Source organism: Oncorhynchus mykiss, chromosome 22, assembly GCF_013265735.2.
Source record: "Oncorhynchus mykiss isolate Arlee chromosome 22, USDA_OmykA_1.1, whole genome shotgun sequence".
Taxonomy (NCBI): Eukaryota; Metazoa; Chordata; class Actinopteri; order Salmoniformes; family Salmonidae; genus Oncorhynchus; species Oncorhynchus mykiss.
Window position 1 is genome coordinate 377,311 of NC_048586.1, and position 12,690 is coordinate 390,000.

Consider the following 12,690-nt stretch of genomic DNA (forward strand, 5'->3'; position numbering starts at 1 on the left):
GTCAGAATAATAGTAGCAAGAATGATTTATTTGAGCTTTTATTTCTTTCATCACATTCCCAGTGGGTCAGAAGTTTACATACACTCAATTAGTATTTGGTAGAATTGCCTTTAATTGTTTAACATGGGTCAAACATTTCGGGTAGCCTTCCACAAGCTTCCCACAATAAATGAATTTTGGCCCAATCCTCCTGACAGAGCTGGTGTAACTGAGTCAGGTTTGTAGCCCTCCTTGCTCGCACACACTTTCAGTTCTTCCTAAAAATCTTCTATAGGTTTGGGGTCAGGACTTTGTGATGGCCACTCCAATACCTTGACTATGTTGCCCTTAAGCCATTGTGCTACAACTTTGGAAGTATACTTGGGGTCATTGTCCATTTGGAAGACCCATTTGAGATCAAGCTTTAACTTTCTAGCTGATGTCTTGAGATGTTGCTTCAATATATCCACATAATTGTCCTGTCTCATGATGCCATCTATTTTGTGAAGTGCATCAGTCCCTCCTGCAGCAAAGCACCCCCACAGCATGATGCTGCCACCCCCGTGCTTCAAGGTTGGGATGGTGTTCTTTGGCTTGCAAGCCTCCCCCTTTTTCCTCCAAACATAATGGTCATTGGTCATTATGGCAAAACAGTTATTTTTGTTTCATCAGACCAGAGGACATATCTCCAAAAAGTATGATCTTTGTCCCCACATGTGCAGTTGCAAACTACAGTCTGGCTTTTTTATGGCGGTTTTGGAGCAGTGGCTTCTTCCTTGCTGAGTGGCCTTTCAGGTTATGTCGATATAGGACTAGTTTTACTGTGGATATAGATACTTTTGTATCGGTTTCCTCCAGCATCTTCACAAGGTCCTTTGCTGTTATTCTGGGGTTGATTTTCACTTTTCGCACCAAAGTACGTTCATCTCTAGGAGACAGAACGTGTCTCCTTCCTGAGCGGTATGACAGCTGCGTGGTCCCATGGTGTTTATACTTGCGTACTATTGTTTGTACAGATGAGCGTGGTACCTTCAGGCATTTGGAAATTGCTCCCAAGGATGAACCAGACTTGTGGAGGTCTACAATTATTTTTTGTCAGGTCTTGGTTGATTTATTTTGATTTTCCCATAATGTCAGAGGCACTGGGTTTGAAGGTAGGCCTTGAAATACATCCACAGGTACACCTCCAATTGACTCAAATGATGTCAATTAGCCTATCAGAAGCCACTAAAGCCATAACATAATTTTCTGGAATTTTCCAAGCTGTTTAACCTCTCTGGGATTTGTGGGACGGTAGCGTCCCACCTCTCCTACAGCCAGTGAAATTGCAGGGCGCCAAATTCAAAACAACATATATCCCATAATAAAAATTCCTCAAACATACAAGTATTTTACACCATTTTAAAGATAAACTTTGTGTAAATCCAGCCACAGTGTCCGATGTTCAAAAAGGCTTTACGACGAAAGCACACCAAACGATTGTTAGGTCTGTACCTAGTCACAGAAAAACACAGACCACTGATAATCTCCCTCGATCTGGGGCTCCACGCAAGATCTCACCCTGTGGGGTCAAAATGATCACAAGAACGGTGAGCAAAAATCCCAGAACCACACGGGGGGACCTAGTGAATGACCTGCAGAGAGCTGGGACCAAAGTAACAAAGCCTACCATCAGTAACACACTACGCCGCCAGGGACTCAAATCCTGCGGTGCCAGACGTGTCCCCCTGCTTAAGCCAGTACATGTCCAGGTCCGTCTGAAGTTTGCTAGAGAGCATTTGGATGATCCAGAAGAAGATTGGGAGAATGTCATATGGTCAGATGAAACCAAAATATAATTTGTGTTTGGAGGACAAAGAATGCTGAGTTGCATCCAAAGAACACCATACCTACTGTGAAGCATGGGGGTGGAAACATCATGCTTTGGGGCTGTATCAATCATTTATTTATTAACTAACTAAACAATCACAGAAGTGCACACACATATGTGCCCTAGTGTGCTAAACCGGCATGCCGGCTTGTTAGACAAAGGGAAATGGGGGTCGACTGAGAAGACAACACACAGTTGCTAATTATAACAATTGAAAGTGATCCTTTGCACATGAACGCTCCCTCATTAGGGAATAATTGCAATCTATATATATATATATATATATATATATATATATATATATATATATATATATATATATATATACGCTCAGTGTGTCATCTTGATCGCTGTTGAAAAGTTTGTTTGGTCTTTTGGGAAATTCTCAAGGTGGGGGTTTTATTCGGAAGAGCAGAAAAAGCTGTCTCATGACGCCAAGTCCTGGCTGTGTTCATGGGGGCGTACCAGTGACTTAAGTGAAACTTTACACACAAATACAATTCTCTCACATTACATCATTACATAGGATCCCATAATTTCACAAATCGTTTAATCTTTCCTCATTCATCCTGTACAGCAATTAGATCCAAGCCTCATAACTGAGGCTATTATATAAACAGCGTTATGGTAATTGGGCCGTATTGTCTCATGAGTTTCACAAAATTTTTCCAAAATGGACCAGTTCATAGCTGGATTCTTCACCAATCTTTTATACCTTCTCCAGAACAGAAATGTTTTTCGGACCTCAAGTTCTGTGAGCTGAAAGAAATTCCTTTGTTCTCCCTATGAAAACTTCTCTCTCTCTCTCACTACTGTGGCCATGAGGAGAGATTCTCATCCATGAATTTATGACCTGAGGTCGCAGCAGCCTGAGTGTAGGAGACAGAGGGGGATGGGCTTGCTGTACTCAAAGAGGGCAACGTCATGACACTGGCTATCATCAAGCTGCCCACTCAGAAAAAAACATCAAACTGTAACCAGTGCCTGCAACTTGGATCAGGTTGTCAGCCAACCTACCAGGTTAGTTACAAACAGCACAGGAATGAAATCATCAACATGTATTGATCACTTCTTTACTAACACTGCAGATATTTGCTTTAGAGCAGTATCCAAATCCATAGGATGTAGTGATCACAATATAATAGCCATATCTAGGAAAGCCAAAGTTCCAAATGCTGGGCCTAATATAGTGTATGAGGTCATACAATAAGTTTTGTAGTGATTCATATGTTGATGATGTAAAGAATATTTGCTGGACTGTGGTGTGTTATGAGGAGCAACCAGAAGCTGCACTTGACGCATTTATGAAACTACTTATTCCAGTTACTAATAAGCATGCACCCATTAAGAAAATGACTGTAAAAACTGTTAAATCACCTTATAGATTGAAGATTAATTGAAACATTGAATGGTTGATAGGGATGAGGCAAAATGCATGTCAATTAAGTCTGGCAGCCCAACTGATGTATGTACTGCAAATTAAGAAATAATTTGTCTAAACTAAATAAAAATAAACTAAACTATGAAACATATATAATTATATAAAGAATGATAGTAAAAAGCTTTGGGGGACCTTAAATTACATTTTTGGAAAAAAGCCAACTCGGCTCCATTTATTGAATCAAATGGCTCTTTCATCACAAAGCCCACTGAGATTGCAAACTACTTTAATCACTTTTCATTGGCAAGATAAACAAACATGCCAGCGATAAACGCTGACACTACACATCCAAGTATATAGGACCAAATTATGAAAGACAAGAATTGTACTTTGAATTCTGTAAAATCAGTGTGGAAGATGTGAAAAAATTGTCAATCAACAATGACAAGCCACGGTGTTCTGACAGTCTAGATGGAAAATTACTGAGGATAATAGCAGACGATATTGCCTATCCTGTTTGCCACATCTTCAATTTAAGCCTACTAGAGAGCGTGTGCCCCTAGGTCTGAAGTGAAGCTAAAGTCATTCCGCTACCCAAGAATAGTAAAGCCCCATTTTCTGTCTCAAATAGCCGACGAGATGCAATGCTATTTTACAGTAAATAAATTGACAACAATTTCAGCATGCTTATAGGGAAGGACACTCAAGCACATCACTTACACAAATGACCGGTTGTCTGAGAAATTGATGATAAAATTAATGTGGGGGCTGTCTTGTTGGACTTCAGTGCGGCTTTTGACATTACCGATCATAGTCTGCTGCTAGAAAGATGTATTTGTTATGGCTTTTCACCCCCTGCTATAATGTGGTTAAAGAGTTACTTGTCTAACAGAACACAGAGGGTGTTCTTTAATGGACGTTTCTCAAATATAATCCAGTTAGAATCAGGAATTCCCCAGGGTAGCTGTTTAGGCACCTTGCTTTTTTCAATTTTTACTAACGACATGCCACTGACTTTGAGTAAATACAGTGTGTCTATCTATGTATGCGGATGACTCAACACAATACACGTAAGATACTACAGCGACTGAATTGACTGCAACCCTCAGAGCTGCAGTTAGTTTCAGAGTGGGTGGCAAGGAATAAGTCTGCCCTAAATATTTATAAGCATTGTTTTTGGAACGAAACCCTCACTAAACCCTAACCTCAACTAAATATTGTAATAAATAATGTGGAAATTGAGCAGGTTGAGATGACTAAACTGCTTGGAGTAACACTAGATTGTAAACTGTCATGGTCAAAACATATTGATGCAGTAGTAGCTGAGATGGAGAGAAGTCTGTCTGTAATAAAGTGATGTTCTGCCTTAACAACACTATCAACAAGGAAGGTCCTGCAGGCCCTAATTTTGTTGAACCTTGACTACTGTTCAGTCGTGTGGTCAGGTGCCACAAAATGACGTAGGAAAATTGCAATTAGCTCACTTGGATGTACACAGAGAGCTAATATTAACAATATGCATGCCAATCGCTAATGGCTGAAAGTGGAGGAGAAATTGACTTCATCACTACTTTCATTTATGAGAGCTATTGACATGTTGAATGCACTGAGATGTCTGTCTAAACTACTGGCACACATCTCGGACACCCATGCATTCTCCACAAGACATGCCACTTGAGGTCTCTTCACAGTCCCCAAGTCCAGAACAGACTATGTGGGGACTGTGAAGCAACACAAACATCGTCACTCACACAGGCACACGCACTATACATACACATGGATTTAGTACTGTAGATATGTGGTAGTGGTGGAGTAGGCACCTGAGGGTACACAGTGTGTCGTGAAATCTGTGAATGTATTGTAAAGTTTTCAAATTGTATAAACTGCCTTAATTTTTCTGGACCCCGGGAAGAGAACAAATAGCAAAAGGTCTGAATACTTATGTAAATAAGGTATTTCTGTTTATTTTGAAAGAATTTCCAAAACCTGTTTTCTCTTTGTCATTATGGGGTATTGTGTGTAGATTGAGACAATAAAACAACTTACGATAAGGCAGTAACGTAACAATGTGGAAAAAGTCAACGGATCTGAATACTTTCCGAATGCACTATATACCGACACAACACAAATACCTACACTGCCAGTCAGAAGTTTTAGAACACCTACTCGCTCAAGGGGTTTTCTTTATTTATACTATTTTCTACATTGTTGAATAATAGTGAAGACAAAAACGATGAAATAACACATGTAATCATGTTGTAACCAAAAAAAATGTAAATAAAAAAATATCTTATGATAGAGATTCTTCCAATAGCCACCCTTTGTCTTGAAGACAGCTTTGCACACACTTGGCATTCTCTCAACCAGCTTCATGAGGTATTCACCTGGAATGCACTTCAATTAACAGGTGTGCCTCCTTAAAAGTACATTTGTGGAATTTCTTTCCTTCTTAATACGTTTGAGCCAATCATTTGTGTTGTGACAAGGTGTGTGTGTGTGGGGTGGGATAGCCCTATTTGGTAAAAGACCAAGTCCATATTATGGCAAAAACAGCTCAAATAAGCAAAGAGAAATGACAGTCAATTATTACTTTAAGACATGAAGGTCAGTCAATCCGGAAAATGTCAAGAACTTTGATAGTTTCTTCAATTGCAGTAACAAAAACCAAGCACTCTGAAACTGGCTCTCATGAGGACCACCACAGGAACGGAAGACCCAGAGTTACCTCTGCTGCAGAGGATAAGTTCATTAGAGTTACCAGCCTCAGAAATTGCAGCCCAAACAAATTATTCAGTGTTCAAGTAACAGACACATCTCAACATCAACTGTTGAATTGCTGCAAAGAAACTACTAAAGGACGAAGAAGTAAGAAGAAGAAGAAGAGACTTGCTTGGACCAAGAAACACGAGCAATGGACATTAGCCCGGTGGAAATGTGTCCTTTGCTCTGGAGTCCAAATTGGAGATTTTTAGTTCCAACCTTTGTGAGACGCAGTGTGGGTGAATGGATGATCTCCACATGTGTATTTCCCTCATTGAGGAGGAGGTGTGATGGTGTGGGGGTGCTTTGCAGGTGACACTTTGATTTATTTAGAATTCAAGGCACACTTAAGCAGCATGGCTACCACAGCATTCTGCAGTGATACGCCATCCCATCTGGTTTGCGCTTAATGGGACTATCATTTGCTTTTCAACAGGACAATGACCCAGTACACCTCCAGTCTGTGTTAGGGCTATATGACCAAGAAGGACAATAATGGAGTGCTGCATCAGATGACCTGCCCTCCACAATCCCCCGACCTCAACCCAATTGAGATGTTTTGGGATGAGTCGGTTCGCGTAATGAAGGAAAAGCAGCCAACAAGTGCTCAGCATATGTGGGAACTCCTTCAACACTGTTGGAAAAGCATTTCAGGTGAAGCTGGTTGAGATAATGTGCAAAGCTGTCATCAAGTCAAAGGGTGGCTATTTGAATAATCTCAAATCTAAAATATATTTTGATTTGTTTAACACTTTATGTTACTACATGTGTCCATATGTGTTGTTTCATAGTTTTGATGTCTTAACTTATTCTACAATGTTAAAAATAGTACAAATATAGAAAAACCCTTGAATGAGTAGGTGTTCTAAAACTTTTGACCGGTAGTGTACAAACACACTTTTACTCTCATTGTAAGCTGATGCTCTATTCTTTATTTTACTTGTATTATTATATATCCTGATGGCTAGTCACTTTACCCTGCCTTCATGTGCATATCTACCACAAATACCTCTTACCCCTTGATCCCTTACACATTGATCTGGTACTCAATAGGCCACAGAAGCTTCCACACAAAACCTCTAGATGCTGTTTTCCATTGTGCCCTTTGATTAATTACTGGTGATAATTGTAGAACTCACCATTTGTGTATTGTTTCAAAAGGTAGCTTGGTTTATTTACAAAGCTCTCCTGCAGAAACACTCGTGAAGGTCAAAACAATAGACAAGAGCACAATATTGGATAGTGCTAGAGGTTCCAAGGGTGGCTTTAGAGCTGCTTTTGGTTTTTATCTTCCACAAATGTGGAATGTGTTGCTGGGAGGGTCAGGATTGAATGCCTGTTGGCCTTTAGGGGTTTTAAAACATTAGTGGGGATGTTAGTGGAAGATTTATTTTTTATGATCATGTTTTGTAATTTAGTCTTTTAGTAGTTGTGTGTTTGTATTGAGCAGGGTTCATTTGAAAAAGAGGCTTGGGCTCAACATGACACCCTGTTTAAAATAAAGGTTAATAAAAGTCCCATCCTGGTATATTTTATTCCTCTTGTGTTACTATTTGTTTTGTTGGTAAGGGCTCGTAAGCAAGCATTTCACGGTGAAGTCAACACCCCTTGTATTCGGCTCATGGGACAAATACAGTTTTTAAAATGATATTTGACACCTACACATGGATGAGAACAGACATTGCTTTCACACACACACAACAAGAAAAATAACATTGTGTGTCTTTTGGTAAGGATGACAGTCTTCAATGAGAAAAGCACAGTATTCAGAATAAATTCCAACTATCACATTGTCATCTACCACTTCACCAGTGTTGTCTTTTGCATGGAGACATCTGTTTTATCTTTACGGTCTATTCTCCAGCCAAAAGCCGGCGCCAACCGAAGCCCTACAAGCCCAAGAAGATGATGAAGCTGGAGACCAAGACGGCGGTGAACACGGCCTGCAACAACGGCAGCAGCGGCATAGTCACCAAAGATGGAGAGCTCTACATGTTCGGCAAGGACGCCATCTACAGCGACAGCACCTGTGAGTGGGGTAGAGACAGGGGAACAGGTTTATTTTGGGTTGCGTTGGTTAGTGCAAATGTTCAAAATTGTTAATGTGCGTTGGTGATGCTGATGTGCTTGAGTGGGAAAGATGAGCTTTGTCTGGGTAGTGTTCATTCGTGCAAATGTTCACAAATGGAAAAATATTAGGCTGACATATTACAATGTGGCTATCAAAGACAGCTTTATAAAGCCTTGTTGGTTTGATAATGGTCTTTTATAGCCTGGAAATTCAGACTAAATTCTGCTCCGTTAAGTGGAACGTAGCATGATTGGGTTGGGATTAGGCTAGGTCTTTTACAGTAGCAGTACAGTAGCAATGTGTTCTGCTGTCTCTCTTGTGCCCCTTCCAGGCCAGGTGTCAGACCTGAAGGGTCACATTGTAACCCAGGTAGCCATGGGGAAGGCCCACACTTGTGTCCTGACTAAGAGTGGAGAGGTCTGGACGTTTGGGGTGAACAACAAGGGCCAGTGTGGCCGAGAAACAGGGGTCATGAACCAGGCAGGGAAAGGTAACATGCATGATGGAACCACATACACAATGCGCATGCACACGCATGCACGCACGAGCACACAAAATACCCCCCAATCCAAACATACTTTACTATACCATATGCACACATCAACACAGACCCAAACATTTGGGGCATGTATATTTTATGTATTTTGCATGTATCACCCATGTGTGAAAAACGCACTTTAAATATAATAAACATATCTTCTCTACACCATGTAGCATTTGGTATTGAGAGTATGGCGACCGCCATGGATGAGGACCTGGAGGATGAGCTGGAGGAGAAGGAGGAGAAGAGCATGATGTGCCAGTCGGGCATGCACAAGTGGAAGCTGGACCAGTGCATGGTGTGCACTGTGTGTGGAGACTGCACCGGCTACGGAGCTGGCTGTGTCAGCAGCGGACGGCCCGACAGAGTACCCGGAGGGTAATGCTGGGCATAAACTACATGACTTCTAAAATCTTAACAACTTAACAACATTTCCGGATGTCACATAATTTTCATTCCGTCTATCCCATGTTTCTCGGTTGTCGTAGGAAGAAAATGCAAACAGTAGAATATGGATATGATTTTATAGAATTATCTTTTTGGTGTCATGGAACGACGCAGCTGCGTTCTCGCCACAGCTCCGCCAACCTGTCCTCCATCACCTCGGTCCACACGTGCTGTTGCTTTCCTCTTCGTCATCATTGTTTTAGTCTCACATGCTGAGAGCTCACTGGCTATTGGCAAGCCTTTCCCAATCCCGTCATAACTCGGCTTCTACTACAAGATGCACAAGCAACATTTATGACATTGCCAGTCATCGGACAAGGGTCTGGAGAATGAAACAGCTGCGTGTCCTTGACTCACTCAAGCTATGCGAGTCCCGGCATACTGATCCTAGCAAAAGCTAATAGGATTTCACCCGGAACATGAAAATCAGTCTGGGAAAATTTGACGAAGAGGGAGACTCACTCACTCACTCACTCACTCACTCACTCACTCACTCACTCACTCACTCACTCACTCACTCTCCACATGAGAACACACACCATTCGCTAGTTGCGGTATCTTTGTTAAGAGAACGTACATTTGTTTGGGTCTAAGTTAGGGCTGACCCCATTTAGTCGACTGGTTGATTGTTTGGTCGATAGACTGTTGGTCAACCGAGATTCACTGGCGCAAAACTCTGAGGGCCAAGAATATTTTATACAATGTTGCAAGTTTGCTAGCAGGAGTTTCGGGCCAGACCAAGTTAATACAATAGATGATGCAATGTTTCAAGTTTCTTGCAGACAGGCCATGCAATGTCATTATTAGGATATTTGTTTTTAGCAGGATATTTTCTATCTGCGGGCTGCTATGTTTTTATTTGTTGACTTTACGTATTCAGGCTATTTTTACATATTGGCAATGGCAATGGAAGTTACTTTTAGATTTGTAACAATTTCATTTAGATAGAATTTTGATTAATCACATGACATTGATGTTGAGATATGAAGACGTTATTAAAAATTTAATTAAACTGTTCCATGAAATTGTGCATATGAAAACCATAACTGGCTGTAGAAATGGTAGGATAACTTGGCACTCCAAATGGAAAAGGTTGCCGACTGCTGGTGTAGCCTATTACTGGCAACTTCAGGAGCATAATGGCAGAATCTGTGAAGGTCAGCAGCATGGGGATGAGGGTCGGGAACAGGTTCTTCTGGTTAGGCTATCTCTGGTTTCCTCTAGTAATTTGTCTTAATTTTTTATCGCAGTGCTTAAAGCATCAGACAAGCTCAGTAGTCTATATATAGTTGATTTTATTCAAACATAGTGTGGGAAAATACACGTTTGAATATTTCAACCAATATTTTATTTTTTGTTGGGACAGCCCTAGTCTAAGTTAATGGTTAAGTCTATTTGCTATTTCTAGTGCTCAGTGATCTGTCTTTACTAAGCAGTATTGCAGAGTCAGAATGCTGATCAGATGCACTAATATTTGTTTCTCTATGTGTTTGTATGATTTTGTTTGTCTTGTGTCTTTGTGGATGTCTAAGTTTGCTTGTGTTTATTTTGATGTTTGTCTCTCTGTATGTGTGTATGTCTACTTGTGTAATTTGTTGTGTGTGTATCTCTCTCTCCCTCTCAGTATCTGTGGCTGTGGTTCGGGGGAGTCTGGCTGCTCAGCGTGTGGCTGCTGTAAGGCCTGCGCCAGGGAGCTGGATGGACAGGAGGCCAGACAGAGGGGCATCTTTGACGCTGTCAAGGAGATGATACCACTAGACCTACTACTAGGTATAACACGCAATAACAATAACAGTTGCTCAATATACACCACATGACCAAAAGTATGTGAACACCTGTTCGTCGAAAATCGTATTCCAAGGTCTTGGGCATTAATATGGAATTGGTCCCCCCTTTCCACTAGATGTTAGGACATTGCTGCAGGGACTTGCTTCCATTGAGCCACAAGCATTAGTGAGGTCGGGCACTAATGTTGGGGGATTAGGCCTGGCTCGCAGACGGCGTTCCAATTTATCCACTGATCTCTGATCTCGACAAACCTTTATGTATAGACCTTGCTTTGTGCTCAGGGGCATTGTCATGAAAGGGCCTTCCCTCAAACTGTTCCCACAAAGTTGGAAGCACAGAATCGTCTAGAATGTCATTGTATGCTGTAGCGTTAAGATTTCCCTTCACTGGAACTAAGGGGCCTAGCTCGAACCATGAAAAACTGTCCCTGACCATTATTCTTCTTCCACCAAACCTTACAGTTGGCATTATGCATTATGCATTGGGGCAGGTAGCGTTCTCCTGGCATAGCAGAATCCACTAATTTGTAGAGGTGTCCACATACATTTGTATATGTAGTCTATCTGCATGTTCCGGTTTGATGTATTCATTTGCAAACAGTCATGACCCACAAGGCATCAATGTTGTCTGCTTCTTTTATTTATCTTTTGTCTCAGTCATTCCATGTCAGCACATTGCTTAAACATTGCTACATGTCTCACACAGTGTTTTCCCTAGACCTAGTGGGTTAGTTAAAAAACATGTAGTCGGTTGCTTAGTTCATAGACTATATATATTTTTTATTGATTGATAATATAGGTCAGTCTAAATCCAGGTAGGAAGTGGTAGAAAGTTATGAAGAAATTTCTTCCATCGCAGTATTTTCAATTGAGCGCTATTTAGCAAATTTGGTTGATTTTGTGGTGTCAACACAGTGAGCTTATTAATATCCTTCATCAAAAGTATGGGCAAAATGGAAATATTGACTATAAAAAAGATTGGAATGTTCTCGTCATATAATTGCTACATTTGTATCCAAGATGGCGTAGCAGTGTGTTTGTCTTATCCTGTGTAAATAGTATTTTTGTTGTTGTCGTATATACTTATTTTAATCTCACTTTCTATCTACAAACTAAATATACTTTCCTGCAACCCGCCTCACCCAATGAGGTCTGCTATCTGCTATCTTTATTCCTTATAACTCGAAACTTCATCAGGAGCTAGCCAGCTAACTAGCTACTAGTGATCAGTTGTTGTTAGCAATGGCTAGCGGCCTTCACCTTTAGCACGGACACCTGCCAGCTTTAGCTTGGACAATACCGATATCAAACCAGAGCATTTCGGACTGCTTCTCCCTACCACATCGCCAGATTCCTGCCGCAAGCTCTGGGCCATTACACCGGATCATCGCAGCTAGCTAGCTGCAACCGATTGGCTACTGTTAGCTAACGCCTCTGTCCTGAAGCGAGCACTAGTTAGCCTTGAGTTAGATTTGAGCTTGGCCCATATACCAGCTCATTCTTGGGCTACAATACCTCTTTTGCCAATTGGCCTGGACCCTTCGTTGTCGACGGAGCCCCGCCGATCCATCACGACTGGCCTGCCGACGTAATCGTCCGATGTGGTTTCAACTGGCTTTTCCGTTGCGGTGTTGCCGAAGACCCATCCGCCATCCCCGGCCCGCTAGCTTTCTGAACGCTGTCTGCTGCTCGCCTACCGTAGTAGCGACTGCTGAACTGCTCCCTGACTCCCCTATTGCTGCTCATTAGACCCTATGATCACTCGGCTACACAGCTGATGCCTGCTGGGCTGTTCACTAATGCGGTACTTATTTTGGTTTATCTGTCGGCCTCAGCCTTGAACTCAGGCCCTGT

General features: G+C 41.5%; 1 protein-coding gene across 8 annotated transcripts in view; it reads left to right on the forward strand.

Annotated features, from left to right (window-relative positions):
• The window catches only part of mycbp2 (MYC binding protein 2), a 294,316-nt gene that overhangs the window by 104,198 nt on the left and 177,428 nt on the right, over positions 1–12,690 (forward strand). For all 8 annotated transcript variants that reach the window (XM_021578600.2, XM_021578599.2, XM_021578604.2 and 5 more), the window contains exons 13-16: positions 7,855–8,019; positions 8,393–8,551; positions 8,776–8,980; positions 10,674–10,819. In XM_021578600.2, the coding sequence (XP_021434275.2) occupies positions 7,855–8,019; positions 8,393–8,551; positions 8,776–8,980; positions 10,674–10,819 (675 nt within the window). The remainder of the gene's footprint in view (positions 1–7,854; positions 8,020–8,392; positions 8,552–8,775; positions 8,981–10,673; positions 10,820–12,690) is intronic.